Genomic DNA, 25688 nt, shown 5'->3' with positions numbered 1-25688 from the left:
TATCCTCTCCCCTCCTCGATTTTTCCATTTCCCTAGGGGACACCTTAGTGACATCATCACCCTGTGCCAAGAATCTCGGAGTGGTGATGGACAACAGGCTGTCCCTCTCCAAGAACATCGCAGCAGTAAGCCGGGCATGCAGATTTTTCCTGTATAACATCCGGAGAATCCGCCCCTTTCTCACCACCTACTCAACCCAGCTCCTGGTCCAAGCAGTGGTTCTATCCCGCCTGGACTACTGCAGCTCTCTTCTGGCTGGACTACCGGCATATGCCACCAGACCCCTGCAACTCATTCAGAATGCTGCAGCTCGTCTGGTCTTCAACCTCCCCAGACACTCCCACGTCACTTCCCTGCTCACTACCCTCCACTGGCTGCCTGTTATAGCTCGCATCAAATTTAAAACATTGGTCCTAGCATACCAGGCAGTCAAGGGATCAGCCCCAGCATACCTCCACAAACCTAACCACAAACCCTACATGCCAGCCAGATCCCTCCGTTCTGCTACCTCAGGACGCCTGGCACCTCCCCCTCTTCACACCTGCACTTCCAGAACATGTCTCCTGTCTGTTCTGGTCCCACGATGGTGGAATGACCTCCCCGTGGAGGTCAGAACAGCTGAGACACTGACCCATTTCAAGCGACGACTGAAGACTCACCTCTTCAGGCTGCACCTCTCCCCATCCCTCCCTACCCTCCTGTAAATGATTGTAAGCTTAGGGTTGTAACTAGGCAGCTGTTTCGTAGGTGACTTAGGTGCATTAACTGTCTTAACTACTGCTTGTATTTTTTCCATAGACTGCGTTGTTGCCGTTCTCGTTGTTTTAGTGTTAATCAGTTTAACCTTCAGGGTCCAAGTTGAACTATGCGGTTGTTCCATGCACGTGGACCGGTACTTCTCTGTAGGGTTTTCGTCATACTTGTTCCTGGCTATGGCTATACACTTTGTTGTACGTCGCTCTGGATAAGAGCGTCTGCCAAATGCCTGTAATGTAATGTAATGTAATCTATATGTATTTTATTTGTATTATAGCTCCAGGTTGATATAAGTTCATTTACATTTAGTGCTTGACTGATGTTGCACTCAATAGTCTTAGAATATTAATAGCCAAGTCTGGCATTGTTGCTCACATAACTCTGATGGAAGCACTTATGTTCTTCTCCTTAAGTCACCCTGGAAAAGAGCATCTGCTAAATATATATCATTTAAGTCAAAGTGCTGTCCTGAAACAATGGCTTGTTGCAATGACACATTGGTTCCAATGTCTTTGACTGCAACAATAAGTTCCCAGATTATGGATGTTAAGTTTATAGGTTTGTTGAGCCAGTTTAAATTAAAATCAAACCACATCCAAAAAGCTGTTCCTTAAACAGTAAGGTTGATTTTATTAAGTACAGTGCTGGCAGTCCTGAGAGACCAACCTGAATAAAATCAATCAAAACGCTATACCAACAGAGCCCAAAAATATGCCTGGCAGGCACATAACCAAAGGGAAGTGCCATCGACATTCTAACAACTAATTTCATGTTGAATTGATTATGCCTAAAGGAGCTATTTTAGTTTTTTTTTTTTTGTTAAGAAATGTTTTGTTAAGAATTTACTGTTTATCTAGTATGGAGCGCAGTCAGATGCCCTTGCAGATTGCATAATCTTACCCGTTAGTTCACTGAAAAATTCTCACAATTGTGTTGAGCGGTCCAGATTTGGCTGCACCCTCAGATCAGCCTCTCTCATTGTTAGACCATGATTTACCACATGCTCAATTGTACCATCCCTTGTCTCATCTGAGACTTCAGCTCTTGGTCTTCTCTTTTGGTGTCTTCCACCATGCATGCATACTCCTTTCCCTCGCCACTCTTCCTCCTTTGTCAGTCATTCCTCCATCTCTTGCAGATTTCATTATTATGCTAAAAAAATAATCCCAAACATGTCTCCTTTTACTGTGTAGATGATAATGAGATTGAGGACAGGTCCCCAACTGGGATGGGAATCAGCTGTGATAGGTTTCATTCACATAACTTCAATAAACAACTTTTTCACCATGTTTTTAAACATATCTACTTTTTAGAATTTTGAATGCATTTCAATTAATTTCAATTTAATGATGTAGGAAATTGCTCTTCATTTTAGTTTTTTTATTTTAGGTTTTGAAAAGAGTATGTAAACATTTGCAAAATGGGCTGTAGATATATACAGTTCTGCTGGTGGTTGAGTTTGAGTGAGAAAAGAATTCAGGAATTTTGGAAGCAGTGGTCATTAAATGGCTGATGTGTCAACGCAATAAAAAATCCTTCACAATTTGGTCCACATTGACTGCTGTTGGCTAACTGAGTGAGGAGTTTTTTTTTTTTAATAGTTAGAGAACAGGACCAGTAGTAAAAAAAAAAAAAAAAAAACTTATTGTGGTGGGTGTGAATTCATTATGTAACGTTTGAACACATTTCTACCACATTACAATAGCATTGTATAAAGTGAATGTGCATAAGCCAACACTGTTCACAAATGTAAGGCAGATTGTGTTGTATATGTATTGTGAATTTTTCTTTAGTACAGTGGTTTGCATGGCTGCACACTCGGGAGACCCCAGTTCAAGCCTCTCCAGTTCATTGCTCACCACTTTGGTGTCAGAGTGGGATTGGGAAGGTGCGGCTTCGAAACGCAAGGATCGCACCCAGTGAGTGGCGTGCATGCAAGAGAGTATGTAGTGGAGTGAACCACCGGGAGGGCTGCGCAACTGCACTGCTACAGGTTAATTCATTTTTAGCGCAGTGGTTAGCATGGCTAACTCGTATCCTGGAGACCAAAGTTTAAGCCTTGTTAGGCGCTTGGTCGTTACATAGACTTTACAGTACTGATTTGTGTTTTACAATGAGCAATTACAGTGTTATACAGTGTTTGGATTTACAGTAAAGTAATGGTTACTGTGTTTCACATTACAGCAATAACACTGTAAAATGATTTACAGTAACTTACTGGCAACCAGTCACTTTCACTGGATTTTTACAGTGTACTGCAATTATTTAAATTGGGCAGCAGAAATACGGACTGTATTTATGTGAGCATAGGACACTATGTCAGTGATGTGTGTTGGTCTGTGCACCTCCTTGAGTGTATGTGCATGCGTTTATTTGAGTGAGCATGTTTGGGAGAGATGACCTACTTTTGCATGCTGGTGTCAGGATGCTGAAGTAATGTGGGTGCTTGCATGCGTGTGTGTGTGTGTGTGCATGGGCAAATATACATGTAAGTGAGAGTTTACGAGTGGGTATGAACGTGTGGTCCAGAGTGCTGTAGTCATGCAGGTGGCTGCTCATTTATTCCAGCAATGTGTGTGAATCAGTTCTCCTTTCAGACTGCGCATAAACTCTGGTTCATTTAGGTATCTCCCACACCTCTGGCAGACCTGGCCTCTCTCCACTCTAATCATCCCTTGAGTGAGTGTGGTCTGTGGACATAGAAAAGGTAAAATTGGAGATAGTAATTAGAGGCCATTCTCCTTCACACCAGTTAAATGATTCAGGTAATATCATGTCTTTTTATATTGCCTGGAGTCAATTTAGATATCTTTCAAATTCATTTTTGTCCCCTGTAGAGTAGATGAGTCTCTAGTCTTAATATCAAGAACCATAGTTTCTGTTGTGCTGAAATCTACACAAGAAAAATCACGTAAATAACATTTTTTTTAAAAATCTCACTGTGACATGTTTTTTGTCTGCCAAGAACCAGGGGATATGGTGGTTCATTTCGTCAGTTTTTGTTTTCATTTTGCAATTGTGAAACACAACTACAGGCCCATCCCATTAGCTTGTGGTGACAGGCTTGGTAAATGTAGTCTTAACAGGTCTATGTTTCCATTGGTACACTTCATCTGACAAGTAAAAAGCGTAAAGGTCTCACTCACCCTTGTGCATCTGTGCCTGAAGTGCTCCACCTTTGCTAGGTTTCTCTCCACCCCTCCCATTTTCCTGCGGTGGACCAATCCTCTCACGGCCTCAGACAGGAACCTGGACACCATGGGCATTGACCACGCCTCGGGCAGCACCCGGAGGACAGCAACCGGATCAAAGGCTTCAGCGTTGTGGTTCAGTAGGTCCGCAGCATTGGTTGCCAGCTGGGGTGAGTCCAAGTAGATGTCGAGCAGGGCATGGTAGAGGGAGTTGCCAAATTCCTTGGGTTGGTTGCTTGTTACTGTCCTGCAGTAGTCTTCTGCGGCCCTCAGATCCTTCTCCCAGTGAACTAGTAGCTGCAGGGCTTTGCGGTGTTCCCCAGCAACCCCATGCAGGATGGCTCTCTCCAAGTGAAGGGAAGTCCCCTGGATTTGTTCTTGAAAGTCAGTTATGAAAGATGTGAATTAACGCGTGTAAGTATAGGGTTTAAAGGGTTCCCACTTTGCTTTAAAATGATTCAAATCTAGAAATACAGTAGTGACTTCAAAGTTAAGACAACAAAAATTCCTCAAAGAATGAAAATGATAAACTGTATTTCCAAAAGTATATGGAGACTCCTTCTAATGAGTGGTTTTGGCTATTTTAGCCACACCCATTGGTAACAGGTGCATAAAACAAGCATATAGCCATGCAATCTCCATTGACAAACATTGGCAGTAGAATGGATCGTACTGAAGAGATCAGTGACTTTCAACGTGGCACCTTCATAAGATGCCACATTTCCAACAAGTAAGTTTTTCAAATTTCTGCCCTGCTAGAGCTGCCCCAGTCAATTGTAAGTGCTGTTATTATGAAGTATAGGAGCAGCTGCTCAGCTGCAAAGCGATAGGCCACACAAGCTTGCAGAGCTCACACTCACTACAGAGTTCCAAACTACTTCTGGAAACAATGTCAGCACAAAAACTGTTCATCAAGAGATTCATGAAATGGGTTTCCATAGCTGTACAGCCACGCACAAGTCTAAGATCACCATATGTGATACCAAGCATCGGCTGGAGTGGCATAAAGCACACCGCCACTGGACTCTAGGGCAGTGGAAATGCGTACATACAAAGGATTGTGTGCTTCCAACTTCATGGCCACAGTTTGGGGAAGGCCCTTTCCTGTTTCAGCAAGATAATGCCCCCATGCACACAGCAAGGTTCACAAATAAATGGTTTTCTGAGTTTGGTGGGGAAGAACTTGCCTGGCCTGCACAGAGCCCTAACCTCTGCCTCATCCAACACATTTGGATGAATTGGAATGGCAACTGTGAGCCAGGCCTTACGTCCAACATCAGTGCCAAACCTCAATGCTCTTGTGGCTGAATGGAATGGAAGCTGCCTTCTGTTGTACTGACCCTGAAGTGCAACAGTGCTGTATAAGGTTGACTTCCACAGGAATTGTTGCAGTTTGTCCCTGGTTGAGTTTGAAGTTCTGTCTGAACCATCTCCCTTCTCCGTTACCTCCAGCACCTGTGTGATGTAAGTCATGGCTAGAAGGGTGTGGTGCCTCTCTTTCTGAAAGAAAACAAAAGTCAATGTCACATTGTATCTTTGATGATGATAATTATTGATTGTATTTATATAGCACATGCCTCAAATGTGCTCAGTTGTGAAGTAGGAAACACACCTCAACCACCATCATTGTGTATGACCCACTTAGGTGATGTATGGCACCAATTGTTTCAGCTGAGGTAGATGGTGTGGGGAATAGTTAGATAGAAAGTTGACTGAGCCAGGTTTTGAACTTTCCAGAGGTGGGTAACCCGGCTTCAAAGAGTAAAAAAGACTGACCATGTATTTGGCCTGCACATAGCCTTGACCTCAACCCTATCCAACACATTTGGAATCAATTGGAAAGCCAACTGCAAGCCAGGCCTAATTGCCCAATCAGTGCCCAACCTCACTAATTCTCTTCGGGCTAAATGGAAGCAAATCCCAGCAGCAACATTCTAACATCTAGTATAAAGCCTTCCCTGAAAAGTGAAAGTTTTTATAGCAGCAAAGGGTGGACCAACTCCATATTAATACCCATAAATTATGAGGAGATGTTGGATATCAGGTGTCCACATACATTTGGCAATAAAGTGCATGTCCTCAACCAGCGTAACATACTAAATTTACCCCTTATATATAATTCATTCACATTGCTGGAACAGTTCCAGTTAAGTTATTTATTATTAATTTTTCATTATTATTAATCAAAGGATTCTAGACTATTCAGAAAGCTCTACCTCATTGAATTTCAATTGCAACCTTTAAAATTAAAATTCCTTACACATAGTAGCCCAGCATACAGCTTCCCTTTGCTGCTGCTAACGTGTTGCTTATGTAACCACACCTTTCAGGCTGCAAAAATGGTCTTCTAAGTAGTTTGTTTGTTAAAGATGCCAATAAGTAGCCAGGAGCTCATGCTGAGCTCAGGTTCCTGCTAAATAATGTGCTGATTTTGACAGAAGTCTGCAGTGGAGGCACACAACTGGCTCATTCTGCCAGGAGTAGGGTGGGTCAGTTAGGATCCTTGGCCAGCCCCTTGGATTACCACTGTATTAATTCCTCCCAACAGCACTAGCCACCAGTTATTACCAATAAACGATATGTCTCTTCCTCAGTCGACATTAGCCCTCCTGTTGTACCACTTATTTTTATTGCCTCCTGAGGCTCAGCAATAAAAAAAGTTAAGTATTTACATTTTTTGACAAAATACTGTGTCCTGGGTAACAAAAACATGTTGATGTGGAAATATTGTTGTGTTGGTTTCAGCACAGTATATAGAATATGCAGTCCTTGAGAGTAAGACCAGAGACTAATGTCCCCTACAGGGGACAAAAAATAATTGGCAGTTCTCAGGAGGATAAATTGACTGTCCCATGGGCAAATGCATCGGAAAAGTGCATGTGCTTCAGCTGCAGTGCCCCTTGCGCAAGGTGCAGGCGGAGATTCCAAGCTAGGAAAAAGACTCCAGCAGTTACAAAAATCTATATTTGATTTCACTGAGAAAACAGAGCTAGTATGCTAGCTCTGCGTAGGAATTAAATGGGGCACCAACCTTGCTTTTCAGAGTGAAAATCAAATGTTCCAGGTACAGCACCAAAGCCAGGGGATACTTTTTCAAAAAGCTTAGGACTTCTTCCTCCTCAAGTGGATCCTGATCTTCCTCTCTCCTGGTGAAGATCTGTACCCCTACCTTCAAAATCACAAATAATTCTTTAAAAATATGTTTCCAGGTGATGTACTGCAGCAGGCTGGGACAATTGTTCTTAGTGCAATGATGTCATTAAAAAAAATTATTCGATACACCTTGCGACTTGTATACATATGGCAGCATGTTACTGGTTTTGAGAAGAAACACTCCATTACCATTACTACCAGTCCCACACACAGCAGAACATGGTTATTGTATAGTTTCAGGGATAAACAAAAGGTATTGCAGTTTAGCTTCAGTAAGCTCTATAAGAAAGAACAGGGAATAGTTCCCTTTTATTAGTTTAGTCTGAACAATTCTTATTGCTGCAAAAAAATATGCATACCGTTGCATTTGTACTACAATGAGGACGAACACTATAATGAAGAATGCATATAGGTAATATTCTTTGATGTCAGTTAATCTGTGCTGCATCTCATTGCAGATTTTCTCATGGGCAGGGCTTTGAAGCTAGTACTGGTCATTGCTGTAGCACTTCTACCCTCTGTTGTTTGCTCAGTGTCACTGCAAGTGATGTTTCTCAAGGTTATTCCCAATTTCACCTATGTGAATTTCTGGGATCAGTGCCCAGTATGATGCTTGAATGAAAAAAATGCCTTTGTTGATTCTTGGCTCTTTCCCACTGTTTTTAAAAAAAAAAAAAAAAACAGAATCAATGCATCTTTGGCCTTGTGAACATTAATCTAGTTCTCAGAAACCTTGTGAAAAAGGAACACCTGAATCTTCCCCAGTAAGACCCAATTACTTTCGAATCATAGTATAGCCACATAAATAATAGGCTTTCATTTGAACAAAAATTGGCTCCAAGTCCAAACAGTCTCCTTTTCAATGTGGGCTTAAGTGTCACCATGACAATTAACAGCATGCAGCCTGGTTGTCATGCCAACCATGGTGCCGTCTGTGTCTCTTGTGGGTATAAGAAGCCAGATATGAGAATACCTGCTGAGATTCCTGTTACTTCACTATTCTAAGTGATACTTAAAATTAGTGAAGTTATTTTTTCCTGATAAAATACAATAAGTATCGAGATAAGTATATATAGCAAGCATAATGACTCTTATGAGGCTGACAAATAAGCTTTTAATCCTGAGTTAAGTACTTCCGAATTCTTATTCACTGAGAATGCGGAATGTAGCCTGGTGCTGTTGGGAAAGAATGCTGCAGCATTCAATATGGAGCAAAATCCTATTCATATTATTGCGCTGTTCAGCACATGCTGTGTGCACATCAGTGTCATCCTGATTGTTAATATGACCGTGTCTCAGTGGTTAAACCAAGCAAACGCTATAGATTAACTTGTGAATTTATTGCAAAGTAAAAATAAAATAAGTTGAGAGAACAAAGAAGATACATAGTAGAAGATAGTAAATATAAAAAGTGTAGTGAGTTCAGTAAAATGAAGTGTATTTAATAGATAAAATGCTGTGTGAAATACAGACCAAAAAAACACAAATGCTATTTTTTATGGGGATTGTTGCTTTCTCAGAAAGCCTATACAGTACATGACCAATTTATCATCAGATACACAAAAACTAGTTTGAGTTTATGAAAACCCACCTCCTGGCTCTTCTGCAGAGCCCAGTCAGCAAACTTCCAGATGAGCTGTCCGCGTTTCTGTCGGCTGAGTGAATTTACGACTTGCTCATAAGCAACAGAACTCACAGCATCTGGAGCATTGCCATCCACGATATCCACCCAGGTCTGCAACACCAGAACGCCCATGTATACACTTAAGGCCTCAAAATAATTCTGACAGTGCACGTAATTACTTAAAACGTTTTTATATGCAGCAGTTGGGATGTAATAAATTACACAGGAGAATTTGTTTTATAGCCAGTGAAAAGATGCATTATGGTTGCCTGGGCAATAGTGCATGAGTTGATTTATGAACATTTCTTCTGACTCACCCATCCTGCTATTTTCTGTCTTTTGGGTTTAAAGCAAAGAAATTGTATTATTAAAAAAAAAAAATGACTAAATTGTTTCTCAGTTTTCCCTAAACACTGTACATCTAATGGTCTGTAGGTAACAAATAAAGAAACACTGCTACAAATTTCTCACTGAGTTGAGAACTATATATAATATCACAATTGCTAGGTCAGCTGAGATAAATCTTTTGCATCTCTTACATGTTGGTAGCAACTTTCATGAAATATAAGTTCATTTCTATATTTATCACTTACTTTTCTATTTTAATACCTTTCTGTACAGCAATTTGTGTAGGAAAGGTGCTACATAAATATATAATAACTATGGGGATGTGATAATGGTGACTATTATTATTATTATTAGTAGTAGTAGTAGTAGTAGTAGTAGTGGTGGTAGTAGTAGTAGTAGTCATAGTTGCAGTAGTAGTAGTACTAGTAGTAGTAGTAGTAGTAGTGGTATTTGTTCACTTGCCTGTATTTCACAGAATACACTCACAGGTTTTGTGAAATTATTACCTGGATCGCATTGTCATCTTGGCCATGGCTCTGATGCAGTAGACCAAGGGCATAGAATCTTAAACACAAAAAAGAGGTCATCACACACTCTGGCGAGGGAACCGTGCAGGTACATTAACTCATGTCATTTAAGTGCTGTGCTGAGCTTTTTTTTAGGTCAGGACTTTTAAGGAGCTATTCACGTCCTCAGTTATACACATCCTTTTTTTTCTCTGACTTCATTGTGGCCTGACACAATATCTTTGAACGGCATGCTTCTGGGAGGAACCATTAATGATTGCTGGCCATTTTCTGCTTGCAAAATGCCCCTCTGAGCATGTTTAAAAAATCTGTTCAAAATATTTTGTTCTCATTCATTGGAATGTGTAGTACAAGCCCCAAGAACAGCAATAGCTGATCTTTTGGTCATTTCAATGGACATTTTAAAGGCCTGACCCAGGGATGTGCTGCTATTACCTGATCAGTCTGGCCACCTTTTCCTGATGGCGGGGCCTGATGCTGAAAGTTTCAAACCTTGGCAGGACAGTCAATTATGCAACAGTAGGGTTGATTCTAAAACTTCTTCTTCTTCTTCACGTCCAACTTAACATTTTGGTGTTGAAAAGTCAGTGAAACCCTGCCTAGGCACTCAGATGAAAACTCTGCATTTGCTACATTTGGTTGAAATTTTAAAGTTTTATGGGCCACTGTAGACATGGCCAGGCTGTATCCGGATAAAACCTGAGCTATATTGGAGTTATCCTAGTTTATGTCAAAACATCTCTCAACCTGGATTTCTGTTCACTGGAATAGTCTGGTGAATGTTTGAATGCTTTGTAAGTCACAGCTGAGGACAGATGTCGATTAAATCCAGACAAAAGTTAAGTAACCTCTGCTGTAGGCTCTCATACAATTTTTAATCCATTCACTGCACTTATAAGCTTTGCGTTGAGAGTCACTCTTTTTTAGATTGACTGATAAATTGAGGTAATGTAAAAATGTTAATAATCTCATAATCTACCCTGACCCAAAATGACAATACAGAGTATTGTGGAAATATAGAGAAAAACAATTAAATTTGTTGATTTTTGATTATTTTCCATGCTTTCCTCAGATGACTGCTGCTCACCTTTTGTGGTGTGCTAAATAGGGCACACACGTACTGAGAACACAATCATTGGCTGAGGACAGGAGTTCCACAAGGTCTGCGTCACTTTCTCCCCCCACGTAAAGTTTCAGGAGCGCTCCGTCAACATCCTGGCGGCAGTCGCGGCTCTGGTCAGCCCACCGCACCTCCCTCAGGAAGTTTGTCAGGAAGCTCTGGTATCGCTCAAATGTGGCACGGTCCTCTTTCAGTGCCCTGAGGTCTTTAGCGTTGAAGACTGGGGTATGCTGGGATATGAAGTCTTCGCAGAGAAGACGCTGCTCGGGGTACAGGGTAATGATTTCTCTCGGGTCCAGATTGCCCTTGCTGTGAAAATAGAGAAATAAATAAATGTGTGTGCATGTACATGCGTGTGTGATGTTTTGGTAATAATGAATATATATATATAACTTGACCAGAGTCTTCTCACATGAAAAGGTTTTTGGCTTCAGAGAAACTTTCCTCGTAGAACTTTACAAATCCCACTGTACACGTAAGGTTTCTGTGCAGCACCTGCAAATTGAGCCATTCTTTATCATCTGAAGACCTTTACCAGGAACATTGCAGTATACAGCACAGACCACTACCCCCCTCCCCCGCCCCCAACCCCACCCTTCAAACACCCTGGGGAAACATGTAGCATTGCAATGAAAACACATGGTAAAATACAGTAGCTGGTGTCAGGCTGGTAATCTTACATCATTGTACTTGCTGAAGGGACAGGATAGAGATATAAGCTTGTGTTCCAGCCGACTAGAAACAAAACGATCAAAAAAGAAATTGCATCTGTGGGATGATTTCCTTGAAATCCCTGATGGTTACCTTCTGAGCTAATGTCTCTCTGTTGCTCATCAGGATGACCATCTGGTGCGCGTGTTTTATAATGCATTCGGTCCCGCTGAACAACTGAGGTGCTTGTCATCACTGACCCTGGTCTGTCTGGTGAATTTTTGGGGAACGCCAAATTTGAAAGGCTTTCTCAGATTTTTCTCCCCCTTAAGGGCCAGAAAGAAATTGCAAGAAAGTGTTTTCCCGCCGAATTTGAGGGAATCTGCTGTTCTGGCGTTGACTTGCATGACTACATGACTTGCGGAATTCCATATGAAGGTCAGCGAGCCTCTCTTTTCATTAAAGGCATTGTGGGAAATGTGGATTACAAAGTGGATTACATTATTTTTTCATAGGCTAGGAACAGATAAAGGGAAGATCTTTTGTGTTCGGCTCTTCATCCTGACAGATTTACCTCGTAGGTGTCCTTGGATAACAGGGATTGTACCCCCTGGACAAAGTCCAAAGCATCGTCCACGCGTTCGCTTGCCACCAGAGCCTTGATCTGCTCCTCCATAGCGACGGGGCTCAAGCTGTGCACCTCTCTTTCCGAGAAAACATACACCCTTTCTAAACGAAACAAAATGCCAAGCAAGATTAGTGAAAGAATAAGTACAACACAAATACAAAAATTACTGTAAATGAATTACAACTGTGATATAGGTAATTACTGGACTTTTTTCCTCAAAGGGCTTCTTCGCAATTATTAGCCAAAGACTGAAAAAAAAAGGTTGGACTGGCTGATTTATTGATTGGCTAATTAATCGATTAATTGGCTGGTTGCTTTGCCTCAGTAGCTTCATCATTTACTGACTGCTTCGTCAGTGACTGATTGCTTCTTCATTGACTGGCTGCTTCTTTATTGACTGGCTGATTAATGGACTGGTGGAAATGTTTCTCAGAAGAGCTGAGAGGGTAAAAGCCAACCTGGTGTTGAGAGCAGGCCCTTGGCTCTGTTCTGAGGAATGGTTTGCTTGAGTCTCTGGTCCAGCATGCTGTAGATGTGAAGAGCCTCACTGCTCAGAGTCAGCACATAGGGGAAATGAACTACAGCCCCCAGGACCCCCTCCAGCCACTGTATAGGGGGGCGGTGAGACACCCCGGTACTCGTCACAAACATGCCTAATAAATAAATAAATCAATTAATAGGCTGTGTTGTTGAACCTTTTAAGAATGCATTTTTTTCCAACTTTATTTGCTGCACACTAAGCTGTAATATTGGTTGAATGTAAAACTGAGAATGTATGAACAGCTATTAATGAACAAGAGTTATAATTATTTTTTAAATAAAACCACCAAAATGTAATTTTATTTAGCTAAGAACATGGCTGGAACTCCTGATCTGAAGGTATGCAAAAGGAACAAAAGATTAGACATACTTACCCAGAATATAATTTATAATCAACAAGAATTGTCACACGATCACAACTATATTTAGCTAATGTAAACCTATATATTAGCAGATGTTTTAAAAGATTTTCAAAAAAGTATTTTGGCTGGAAAGTAAAAAAGAACCATTTTCCTCTGTTTCACATTCTTTTGCCTCTGTAGGATAGTACAGTAAACACTAAATGTATTATAAAAATGATTCTTACCCAAAGACCCTGGGCTGTGCAAAAGAAACTCTCCTTTTCCGATAGCATCAACGATGATGCCTTGCTTGGGCAGGTCATGCGGGAACAGGTCAATGGTGGCCCCGCCCTCGCAGTCGTGAAGGAAGTACCTGTCGCTCGTGGCAACACAAAGGCAGCTCCCGTCCACAGCCAGCCCCAGCGGCTCCTGGGGCAGGGCCACCTCCCTGAGGCACTCCCACCGGTCCACTGACACGCTGTGGACGCTCACCGCCCTCCTCCGGGCTGACGCGGTGAAAAGCTGGACCACGAGGTCCGGCCGGGAAGACGCGGCAGCCCAGCGGAGGCGGAAGAACGAGACGCTCCGGATCTTGCGCAGGCCGGTGAGGGGTTCCAGGGAGAACATGTTCAGCGCGACGAGGGACCCGTCGCTCAGCGCCAGCAGGTGGTTCAGGAACGGGACGGCCCCCAGCTGCGAGACGGGGCTCCGCGAACCCAGCTGCCTCCTCCGGGCCTCCCGAATGCCCACGCCCTTCCCTTCCATTCCCGACCCACCCTCATCCAGGAGGACGAAATGCTGGACGAGAGAGTCTTTGCCTCCAATGTAAAGGTTCCTGCCGCAGGCTTCGAGACACTGGATGCTGGACTTGTCCCTTTCTTTGCCTGTGGTTGGCTTCTCGAGAATCAGCGTCGGGGTGAAGGCTTTAAGACTCATCATCTAACATTCAGACCAGCAAGCTAAAATGCTGGCGACCAAGAAAACCTGAAACATGTGTCGTTACAGATTGTTACCCTCAACCCTCTCCCTTTTGAGTCAATATTGACCTCTACTGATAAATATCGATCATGTACTCAGTGCTGGACAAGGAAGCATATGTAGTGGTATTTCTGTGTCACCCATGACATAACAATATATGAATGACTGTTATATTCTTATAATTTACTCGCCCAAATTTCCAATTTAGTCAGACGTTACAGTTCTGATACCATTCATGCACAGGTATACTTATATATTATTTATTTGCATTTATGTTGGTGCCCCCATCTTCCTCCACAGTGAAGGGATTGGATGTGTGCGCATGTGTGATTGTAATTGTGGAATTAGATAATAAATAAATATGGAAAAAATATCAACAGTAAATATTAGGGGTGGAGGAAGATGACGCTATTTGTATTTGTATCTGTATTTGTTGAACCAACAAAATTATTTTTATTTGTATTTGGATAAAACCAGAAGTGGGTATGGTGTAAACCAGAAGTGGGTGGAGTCCAACAAGGAATCTGTATAAAATGCCAAAAATCCTTGATTTCTACCATTATAATCACTGGCACTGCTATTCTTGAGATAAAGCATTAAAGTTATAGTTCTCCAATAACATCAATAATAATACAGTTTCACAATAGGTAATTAGCTTTTTAAAGCCGTATTTAACAAACAGTGACCTATATGTTATATAGCCATAACAGGTAAATAAACAGTCAAGTTTCAAACATGGGCAAACTGTTTTTATAAATCAAAACATATGCTACTCAACCTTCTCTGAACTGTATGAACCAACACCATCCCTACCTAAAGTCATACACTAAAGTCAATTATAAACTGAAAAGTGCTTTTATAATAAATTTAAAAAATCTGCATTTTCGTTATAAAATACTGTCTGCTATGAACTTCTAATTAAATAAAAATATATATACAGAATGTAAGGCTAACCTGTTTCTAAATGTGCATTAGTCTCATTTACACATAGGGCAATCAGTATGATTGTAGCCTTAGAAAAACACATTTTGATCTCAATCTTGAAATAGGCTAAAATATTGCAGAGTTGGTCTTGAGTCAAATTCGATTTTCAGTCATTTAGTTTTGACCTGGACTTGACTAAAACGGTCTAAACTACAGCCCTGCTGGAAATACAGCGTGTGTACAAACAGCTTTGGAAAAAAAGTTTAAATCTTCAGCAATCGGTCACATCAAATTTAGCTCAGTGGGACCTCCAAATGAAATAAAAAAGAGGATACATAGGACACGTTAGAAACCACCAAGATTTCAGGAAGAGAGCTTTACAGCTGCTTTTGCAAACAACTGCACATAGAAACGCATACTTCTGCCAGAATGCAGGTTTTACTGTTTTAAGCCATGCCATATCATAATTCTCACAATGCAAAAGCAGGGCAACTCATATGTACTGAGAAACACAACACATTTTATGTTACAATAAAATGACCATACCTTGCAGAACAGCAGCCGTAGTCTTTCAGGAAGAGAGAAACTGTTGTTCAGCTAAAGTGTATTTTGACCTTGACCATGTGACTCTCCTCTCCCGAAAGGAAATGCTGGTCAGCGGTTTTTGTGCCACAAACACTTGGCTAATCAGTACAGATGGACAAATTTTGACAACGATAATGGCTTACTTTAGAACAGGGACTGCTTCTTTAAAAAAAAGTCATATAAGGGTTTCGCTAGCGGAGCTAATGTAGATAACTAACTTGAAAGATACTCAGTATTGCTGACACATCCATATATTCACCATCCATATATATATATATATATATATATAATTTCATTTAAATCTGTGAAATATTCCAATGCCTACATAATAAGAATTTTTATTCTTTGTCTTTCTGTCCTATTGTTTCTCCTCCAGGACATACTTTAACCCAAAAGCAATTCAGCAAAAATTGTCACCACATGTACTTGAACTGCGTTGTATTCATAATTATTCCAAGCACAGAAAGATGCCCTTATGTGTGTCAAATTAGAAGAATACCCCTGACATTTATTTCACTTAAAAAATTGTATATGTACTCACACAGGTCTCCTAGCAACCTTTTTCAGATGACTACACTCACAGAATGTGTTTGAATGTTAATGTTATCAACTGTTAAATGTCATGCAAATCAATGCCCTCATAATTTTCAAGGCAGAAAAGAAAATCTCACAAAGTTTATCTTGTCTTTCAATCAAAAGGGTAGGTTATTTTTAAGAGCTTGTTTTTTTGACCACTTGAACTATTTTGTAGACATTTGGGGGTGTTAGGCTAAATGAATAGATATCAGACCTTTTTGAATGTAATCTTTGTGCATTCATTGTTCAAGGGCAAACAATTAAAAGCATGAAAGACAGAAACAGCACTGTGCAATCATTTTATTCATTCAAAGCAGTCAACAGCGTGGAAATAAAATAATATACTTTTATTATATTACTATACATTATGCAACCACACAAAGTAGCAATCATTGCCTGCTACCATCAGTGTGCTTATCTTATTATATCATTGAAATTTTTTTTATTTTATTTTAAATGGGGTTGTGGGAAAAAGGGCTATTAGGGGGATGAAGGAAATGTACTCCACTTGTCAGCCATCTTGAATGGAGAAGCTCACTCACAGAGAAACCACCATTTATTGCCTGGTATTTAAAAAAAAAAAAAAATTTATATAGAAAACAATGCAATGAGTTAGAATACACATAGATTACTCTAGCTATCCTGTAAGGCTGTAAAGCAACACAACAAGTATCATGGCCTTCAATAACACTTTCCACACTAGGGATATCTTGACAATGTTTCACAGAACAAGGTGGATTTCTGCCTCTCTAGAATCAAAGCTTCTAGGTGCTGCTGCCCTCCTGCACCAGTAGCACAATGTTGAAGGCCTATATTAAGAAATCCCTTTTGAGGTTATGCCAGGCTGGTAACAGAGAGTGGAGGACTTTTAAACAAAACTAAAAATAAAATAAAACCAAACAGTACCTCTGTGCATCTATGCTTCAAAACATCAGTTTCTCTTTGGAGACCTACCATAAGCAAACACTGATATATGATATCTTCCCTTCCCTGAACCTATCAAGAAATGTCACCTTGCTTTATTATTATTTCTTATTGTTAATTCCAAACTGTTTTTAGTATTCCAAAAACATACAATATCTCCATATCTTTTCTTCATTATAGCTGCATCTATAGTTATAACTTCTGATGACTGAAATGCATTTTTGACATTCTGAAAACATACCGTAGGCCTATTTCCAATTTCAGGTTCATAGCTGCCCCTGTGATCATAGCTACAGATGGGGAGAGAAACGGAATAAGCAAACTACCCCTGCTTTGACTAAATCTGCCCCGTACATTTCAGAAGCGATGAAACCCAAACGGTGACAGGCAACGCGTGCTGTTCACTTTTCCCGCCCGCAGTCAGTGCAGACGACGTCATCGCGGAGGGTGAGGAAGCCACGGCCGGCCAGGGACATGGAACACTTCATGCAGTTGAAGCACTCGCTGTGCCACTGACGCTCCTCGAATGAGATGTACTTTGCCCCTGACAGACCTGAGAGAGAGAGAGAGAGAGAGAGAGATGTGCAATCCCACATCAGATTTGATCAGTTGCAATCCCATTTTTTGTTCTCAGTGACAGACAAAATGGGTAAACAGTAGGGTTTGATATCTATTTTATATCTTCTTCTTGTCTTAATGCTTGTCTGTACAGAGTAATCACACGATGCAGTAAATGTACACTCTACTTGGCTGCAAGTAACCCTGGGACGACACAGAGGTCGGATAAACAATCAGAAACGCATCAGCATTCCCATAGCATACACACTGGACTGTGAATTATAATAGGATTTAGTGGAGCATTAAAAGCATTATCCTCTTGAGTTGGCTTTGGTCGCTATAATGCACTCAGAAAGATGTCTATGGTTGTTATATGAGAAAAATTAAACCCAGAGAAAGTGTATGTTTAGACACAAACAAGCAGTTATGTATCTGCCTCAAAAAGGACATTGCGTCCAAGTGAACACATTTCCTTGAGTTCATTTTCAATTATATTCAGAAGAAAAAAATAACATACACTTTCAGCTACTGGTTAGATGAACTTCACTGCACATTTTCATGTTAAGACAGGGTAAGGATTCAGATCAGTTATTGGCTAAATATGATACGATCAGCCAAAAGTTGGCTTTACATGAGATGCTGTTTTTTTTGGCAGATGAATACAGAAATTTGCACATGAATATGCAGGTCATTAAAAAATCACCTCTGGGTGAGCTACAAATAATTTCTCAGAGAGCAGCCCAAGATCCCAGGAGTATAGAGTATATTTTTAAGATCCCCTTTTGGCAATTCAAGTAGGGAAATGTTACTTCCCTGCTGGGAGTGCTTCAGCGGATGATATAACTTAGGTGGGAGATCACTTACTCGAGATGGGCTTTGTGCAGCCAACGCACTTCTTGGCATAGAGGTTGCCGAAGCAGTCCAGGCAATAGGGGTAGTTGTCTCTGGAGGTGAATCTCTGCCCCGCCAGCTGCTTCTTGCAGCCAATGCACAGAAAGCACTCGCGGTGCCAGGGCTTATCGTGGTAGGTCACCCCGCCAGTGGTTATAGCCTGTGGAAGCAAGGCGCATTCTTCACCCTCACAGTACGCGGCAGAAGGTCTCAGGGTGAAACCCGCTCACGGCGGGACGCGCTGCAAAACTTTTGGCGACCGCTGCTGCCGTCGCCACGGCAAATGACTGACCTTTTTACAGGAGCAGCACTGGTAGGCGAACTGCTTCTCGAAGCACGCCACGCAGTAGTAGCTGTTGTCCTTGGGGATGAAGGACTTGGTTCCTATTGGCTGCTGGCAGCGGTGGCACATGAAGCAGGTCTCGTGCCAGCTGTTGCCCTTGTACTCCATTTTGCGTGCGCCTGAAACCAGAGAGACAAAAGTGTGTACTTGCAACAGGAACGCCATCACAATCAGATACGCTATTGCAACACGTCCATGTTCTCGGATGCTTCCTTACAAGATTGTTCAGATTTTTTTTCAATGACACCTTTCAAATATTGGGGCAAGCAAGGGGTTGCATGGTACCAGAGTAAACCTGGCAGGAATCTTCAGAATGCTATGCACATGCAGTAACAAATTAAAACTTCTACCACTGATTGCTATGGATTTTACATCAAATTTACATTAGCATAAGCTAACAGCTACACATGGAGATGACACTGCTCACCTCAAAAGTTCGCATTAAGATTTAGTTGGCGTTGGAAATGAATGTCTTTGCACACAACGCAAAATACATCACAATCTTTTTGACAGTTTGTGGAGGTTTTGGGTATTTGTCCATAACAAATAAAGAGAAAGAATTACAATTTAAAATATAAATGATATGCTGAGACTGTGGAGCCCACCTCAGGGATCCTCCCCAAATTAGACCAGTAGATGAGAGCAGGTATTTGTTATCGTACCTGGCATGATCGTTTTTTTGCAGGTGTTGCACTTGGAGGAGTATTCATTGGCGTAGCAGTCTGTGCAGAGCAGCTGGTCATCCTTGGCGGCGAAGGGCTTTTCCACCAGCGAGCGGCTGCATTTGGCGCACTGGAAGCACTCCTCGTGCCAGTGTTGGTCCTTATAGGACAGATCCTTCCGGAAGCATAAAGAAACAACACACACTGAGCAATCAAGGGCAAAAACTGCTGCAATTTCCGCCGGATGGTAAATTCAACATAAATAGTATAACCTGTTCTTTTTAACCGGAAATACAACACCAGTAATCTCATGTACTGCTTAGGGCAGGGCTTTCCAAAATTATTTCAAAGCCCTTACCTCAAAGCACCATCCATTACAGGTTGCAATGCTGTGGATTTATTACAGTTTATGTAATATAATATGAACATTTAATAATTGGTTTAGTATATAATTATTGGTTTGTTTTCTTTGAAAGTATTGTTTGAAATGTCATTTTTGAGAAGTGTTCTGTGGGGACCCCTGGATTAGGGAAGTAAGTGTTCAGCCAGAAGGTTACAAACTTTTTTGGAGCACTGCAGCCAGTAAAGAACTCATGTAAAGTTATGTAGGTAATGGACGGATTAAAATGCATCAGAATATGATGCATCCACTTATTTAACAATACACATACAGCAAAATCAGAGACTTATACAACCTCCAAAGTTTCTGTATGGTCAGATGCTTCAATAGATGAAGATTGTATCATTTAAACCCGTAGCTACATTGACAATAATTACAAATCCCACATTAATTTACCAATGTTTACACACTGCTGACACTAATAATTAGCCACATTTGATTTGACACTAGTTTATTGTTAACTGTGCATGTACTGTACTCCATCATTATTAGTCTTAGAGAATGGACACCTCTGCCTCCCTACCTTGGTGTTGCATCCAATGGGAAGGGAACATCGCTGACAGCAGTTAGCGAACAAGTTCTCGTAGCACTTGGTGCAGTACTGAGTGTCATCTTTCAGAATGTACTTCTTCCCCAGCAAGGAGTCCTTGCAATAATGGCAATCAAACCGATCGGCAGACATCTTGGCTCTAAACCTGAAGTTCATACAACAAAAAACACTCAGCCCAGTCGACAGAAATGATGGATAATTTTTCAGCAGTGGGATGATAATAAAAAACAAACAGTCATAGCAAAAAGCAAAAGCAAATTGGAGATTAAAAAGCAGTTTACAAAAACAAGAATCAAGTGACCCCCACTGATTGATCAGGCACTCATGGACCTCATATCATAGCCACATTTGAAACTTTATGCCAGCTTGGCTTTAGTCTGCAATGTGACAAGAAGCAGCTGGCGACACCGTGAATTTTGGAGAAGAACCACAGATGTCTACACTCCCAAATTGGCAGTGGGGTTCGCACATGAACGTGGCTGTCATTGCAGATAATTGGATGTCCAAATAAGAATGAGAATTGGATGTGTTCATCCTCACATTGGGTGCCAAATTTATAAAAACAAAAAATTTCAAGAACACAGCGTGAACTGCTAAACTACTCCAACTACATTCAACTCCTGCCAATTTCACCTGCTTTATATCATTATGATATTAAGCACATAACAAAATAATATATATAGGAACATATGAAGTCAAGAGGGTTGAAATAGGACGAGCAAATGGATGAGGAAAAACTGATGTGTACAATGTTATTAGTGAGAGTTGACTGTAATTTATCAGCATTTCACTCTCTGCAGTAAAATCATAATAGAACTTTATGATATGCAAATGTGGGAAATGCACCATCTATAGTAAATACAGGTGCCATTCCAATCTACTGCTATATCCTCAAAGGCAATGCTATTGCCAAAACTAGCTGTTTTTGTTCTTTTGTACTTTTTGTAAATGCTTTTGTAAATGCTTTAATATGATTTCTTTTAACAAATGGTTCCAGTGAATGCTCTGAAGCGATCATTAAAAATAGTAACTGATTGGCAGAGGTCTGCATGGTGACTGCCCCCTGCCAGTTCTCAGACTGAGAATGAGCTCTGACAGGTGATGATTGTTGGTATTACAAAACAAATTGTGTTGACAGACCTCAGGCTCATAAACACGTATAATCTCTGCAAAATGTGTACCATAACTGGAATTAACCTTTTTGCCTTCTCTGAATATCTTTACAGAAAGTCTGTAGTTTAAGCCTGCGTGGGCTAGGTAGACTGCCCATTCTTATTATAGCATAACTCTACAGTTGGCCCGGTTAATTCATCTCAAAAATACTGTAGAATGTATAACTTTGCATTTATACCATGCAAAAATACAATTTTAACTAACAGGCAGTTAAAACTTGCATGGGCCTCAACAAGAAATTCATTGGTTTCGGAACATATTCTACAGATAGAGAAATTATTGAAAAAAACTACCCCTGCCTGATCTGAGACATACCCACAGTCAATGAATATGAAGCATCAAGTTTTCAGATTAAAAGCACACAAAGGCAAGAGAATCGTACATTACACAGTAATATAGTAATGACTGAGCCCTGCTCAGCTAGTTACACATTCACAGAGAGCAATCAGGGCATCAAACAGATAGACAAGTACACTGCTAATTGGCACATCACTTACCCAGCTGTTCGTTCATGGAAAATGCATTTTTTTCACATGCAGAATTGTATGAGCTAATGCATTTTAGCACAATTGCATCAAACAAAATCGAACGAATTCCAGACCTAAGAGAAAATAATGCATTGAGCATATGAACTGCCAATGCTTTCCTTTGAATTAACATTTGGTTTGAGAGCATTTCCACAATAATATAATCAGATTTTCATTCAGGCCTCAACAGCTGACGAAACTTGCTGAGATTTATAGTAAAGGGTTGAAAACACTACCTGCTTTGCTCAAGTTTCTCAGAAAGATTCCCAGTGGTGAGTCCGAGTGCTTGCAGAGAGCAGCGATGAATATCGCGATGGAGAGTCGGGATTAAATAGGATGCATGGGACAGACCATCTATAAATACAAGCCCCTCTGATTAGGCATAATCTCCAGGGAGAGGAACCATGCTGTCGGGCACATTTCTGCACCTTTTAAGGGAGCAGTTTAGTTGGCGCACACGTACCTACCTCTCAGTCAATGGACTTTAGTGCTGGCAGTATGATGGCGGTGAGGGAGAAAATGGAATGCAACGACTTTGAGGCTTCGGTGGAACGGTTCCCGCTTTGGCATTTCCTAAAAGCACGCACATCCAGTGACATACGTGCAGATTAATATGTAATGTTTATTTTGGCCACGCTGCTAGTTCATATGATCTTTGCAGCCGCTTTGGTTTAACTGCACTGAACTGAAAGAGCTTGAATGCAAAAGGTCAAGGCTTTCTTTACATATAAACACTGTATTTAAATAGAAAGTATTGTGGTGTGTGTGTGTGGGTGTGTTTGTTCATAATAATAGATGATTTTCCGAGGCCTTCATACAAATTTGCCACTGGGGCTGATTTACTGTACACATGCACAGTATGTCCAACCAAACATTTTCCCTGGGGTTGTTTGGCTTCCCACAGGCCTGTCTGAGGAGGTTTAAAAAGGAATGCAGTGCTGCCTAGCAGATGGCTGACAATCCCTCTTTATGGTTATCTGGTGCAAACTCAATTAAGGCAAGTGGCCACCTCTGACTCTGCTCCCAGCCCTGAGGCCAGTCTCATCTCCTCACAAGGACAGCTGCTAGAAACTTGACCCTTGACCTCTGACCAGAAAGATGTGGCACCCTTTGATACAGATATACCCCAGACATTCAATCCAAAAATGATTAATCCTTGTTATGTAAGAATACATAATAATAATAATAATAATAATAATAATAATAATAACAATAATAATAATAATAATAATAATAATAATAATAATAATAATAATAATAATAATAATAATAACAACAACAATTATTATTATATTTTTCTATTCAGCCACAGGTTCCCTTGAACCAGGTTCAATCTAACATTATTGCATTTGTTTTTAAAGTTGAATGATGATTTTCAGTGTAACTTTTTTTTTATAAACTTCAAATTCATACTCAGATTCTACTTAGGCACCAATCATCACTATCCATTTTACTACAGATTTTGGACAGCCCAAAGAGACTGAAACTATGCTTTTAGACTTGCAGTTTTCCAAGAAAAGGCAATCAGAGGAACCATACTGTTGCACTACCTTCTCTGTCCCAGTGCTCGAGCTTGTAGAGCTTCCAACTAATTACTGGTGAATCTTACACCATCTGTTCATATCATTTTTCAGGAGGATCAGAAACCAATCTTCTTATAAAAATAGCCTGAAGAACACCAGCCTAGGGATTTTAATCCCTAGAACTGTACATAAACATTCACACACAAATATAAACACGAATCAAGGTCAGTGTCAGTGGAGGTCTAGCAGATAGGATTGCAGAGGCAGTAAAGGCCCCACCCTGTTGTGTGATGAGAACACTGCCCATATTACGACTGCCATACTTCTATGGGAAGATAAAAGGCAAGGGGGCTTTCTTTGATCGTTTTTAAACATGGCACCAACAGTTAACAGTTAATGATCTAATGCTGCTTCAGCTCCAATATATTAGTACCTATATTACTATGCATCTCTCCTTAAATATACATTATACATCTCACCACTGTAGTAAAATTGGCAAAAACATGTATTCACTTAATTTTTTTATTTAATTAAATATAGATGCAAGCAGCAGTGTCAGGAGCCAAGCACCAAGGGTAAGCTGTAGCATATTGGGGGTACTTGGTCATAGACTGCAAATTCAAATATCTAATTCAAATATCATCCATACCAACTTTGGTGTTTATTGGATGTAATGGTACATTGGTTGCATGAAATATGAGACACATTATCTACATGTGTCCTTCTTCAATCAGTACATTTCATTTATTTAATTAATTGGATTTAAACAAGGTGTGGTTCTTTTGCACAATTTGTGCATATTCATATTTTATTTTCAAAGAATCTTAGACTGAGGGGGACTTGCTTCTCAGGACTGTTTCAGGAAAGCTGTCTGATGATTCCTGTCAAATTTCATATGATTTTGGCTTATGGAGGCAATGGAAATGAGCATTTTGCAAGAAGTGCCCCAATAGGCCATATTGCACTATACCAATGTGTGCCTGTGTATGCTCATTCACAATATGGATTTTTATTATCCCCTGAAGTATCATTGCCATCTACCTAAAGTTGGGGCAAAATGCATAGTATGTGTGTGGACAGCCATTTTTGTTAAATTTAAATGGTTATCCTGCAGTCATCTTTGAACATGCTGTCGATCATGCATGCAGAATTTGGTGAGAATTTGACAAACATTGTAGGAGCAAACATTGTAGGAGAAGTACAAAACAAAAGTTTTTTGTTTCTCAAAAAAATCAAAATGGTGGAAAATCCAATATGGCCAATATGGGTTCTATGAGCAAATGTATTCAGGTTGAGGAGATACACATAACGAAGAATTATGGTTTCATGTAAGTAAAATGGGATCGGCATTTTTTGTTGTAATTTTGGTGTCATGCATACTAAATTTGTTGTTGTACTGAACATGCTTGCCAAATATTTTTAGTTTTTGAGCATGGGTGAAAATTTTGGAAAAGGAAGAAGAAGATTTTTTTAGCAAAAACAATAGGGTCCTATGCACTCTTAAAAGTACTCCTTTGGTGGGTAAAGTGTAGCTAAATAATGTTAAGGGTTTTTGTTTAAATGTAAACAGTAGGTCAAGATGTTCTTGAAAGGTATAAATCACTTCAAGCTGTATGCGTGCTGCAGTGAGTGAGAGACATTGCTGCTGCATTCCCAGCAGCCTTTAAATAGCTGCAAAACACAGATGGTGCTACAACACGGAATGTAATGCATTCAAAATGTATATCGAGGTGATGAAATGTGATGCTTTACAGTCAGGATTATGTAGCACCAACAGTAACTACAATAAGCTACAGTGTCAAATGGGACTTAATTCAAGCCACATTTTTTCCTTACCTTTGACTTACGAATAAATGCGGCTGTTCCTCTTTCCTTAAACAGTTTTGTCAGTTAGTTTTTAGGACTGCAGAACTGTGCAAACTGTGTTTGTCAAGGAAACAAGGAAGATGATTTTTTTAAATTTTTTTTTTTAAGATTCTTGAATGTATATATATTTTGGCCTCACGTGTGCTTCCCTGCAATGCCTACTGGCTGGGTGTTCTGCCAACAAAAAAATAAAAACATAGCTGAAAACCATGGAGATGGTGACAGACCAAATTCAGTAAAGAACAGAAAGAGATGACACCTCATTTCCACCTTTTTTATTTTTATTTGTTTTGGCCTTAGCTAATGCATTTGGAAAAGTATTCACTAGC

At 40.4% G+C, this 25688-nt stretch overlaps 2 protein-coding genes across 3 annotated transcripts; both read right to left on the bottom strand.

Moving 5' to 3' along the window:
* Window positions 1-1362: 1362 nt before the first annotated feature.
* On the bottom strand, window positions 1363-15396 carry si:ch211-266g18.9 (transforming growth factor-beta receptor-associated protein 1). 2 transcript variants are annotated; one of them, XM_035389611.1, is made up of 12 exons: window positions 15328-15396; window positions 13125-13863; window positions 12457-12651; window positions 11945-12099; window positions 11132-11214; window positions 10687-11028; window positions 9579-9636; window positions 8692-8835; window positions 6979-7116; window positions 5288-5447; window positions 3903-4324; window positions 1363-3446 (listed from the first exon to the last, which is right to left on the bottom strand). In XM_035389611.1, exons 2-12 carry the CDS (start codon window positions 13816-13818, stop codon window positions 3312-3314), a joined length of 2526 nt encoding a protein of 841 aa, XP_035245502.1. In that variant the 5' UTR covers window positions 13819-13863; window positions 15328-15396; the 3' UTR covers window positions 1363-3311. The 2 variants fall into 2 exon arrangements, with proteins under 2 accessions (XP_035245502.1, XP_035245509.1); XM_035389618.1 differs by lacking the exon at window positions 15328-15396 and having other exon boundaries at window positions 13125-15314.
* Window positions 15397-16236: 840 nt separating this feature from the next.
* On the bottom strand, window positions 16237-22289 carry fhl5 (four and a half LIM domains 5). The gene is made up of 6 exons (XM_035389631.1): window positions 22207-22289; window positions 20244-20415; window positions 19321-19495; window positions 18608-18777; window positions 18289-18475; window positions 16237-17419 (listed from the first exon to the last, which is right to left on the bottom strand). Exons 2-6 carry the CDS (start codon window positions 20400-20402, stop codon window positions 17268-17270), a joined length of 843 nt encoding a protein of 280 aa, XP_035245522.1. The 5' UTR covers window positions 20403-20415; window positions 22207-22289; the 3' UTR covers window positions 16237-17267.
* Window positions 22290-25688: the final 3399 nt, after the last annotated feature.

This window comes from Anguilla anguilla, chromosome 1, assembly GCF_013347855.1.
Source record: "Anguilla anguilla isolate fAngAng1 chromosome 1, fAngAng1.pri, whole genome shotgun sequence".
NCBI lineage: Eukaryota > Metazoa > Chordata > Actinopteri > Anguilliformes > Anguillidae > Anguilla > Anguilla anguilla.
The sequence above is the reverse complement of the archived record's forward strand: the minus strand, read 5'-3'. Positions and strand labels throughout refer to the sequence as shown.

Bases quoted from the DNA above. Each gene is read 5' to 3' on its own strand.
- si:ch211-266g18.9 (XM_035389611.1), bottom strand. From the start codon at position 13,818: ATGATGAGTCTTAAAGCCTTCACCCCGACGCTGATTCTCGAGAAGCCA. The intron at 11,029-11,131 runs GTGAGAAGACTC...CTATTTTCACAG, and splicing joins GAAGCCAAAAACCTTTTCAT to CAAGGGCAATCTGGACCCGA. The intron at 3,447-3,902 runs GTGAGTGAGACC...CTATGTCCACAG, and splicing joins TCAGGCACAGATGCACAAGG to ACCACACTCACTCAAGGGAT.
- fhl5 (XM_035389631.1), bottom strand. From the start codon at position 20,402: ATGTCTGCCGATCGGTTTGATTGCCATTATTGCAAGGACTCCTTGCTG. The intron at 19,496-20,243 runs GTAGGGAGGCAG...TGCTTCCGGAAG, and splicing joins CCATTGGATGCAACACCAAG to GATCTGTCCTATAAGGACCA. The intron at 17,420-18,288 runs GTAAGTGATCTC...TCTCTCTCTCAG, and splicing joins CTGCACAAAGCCCATCTCGA to GTCTGTCAGGGGCAAAGTAC.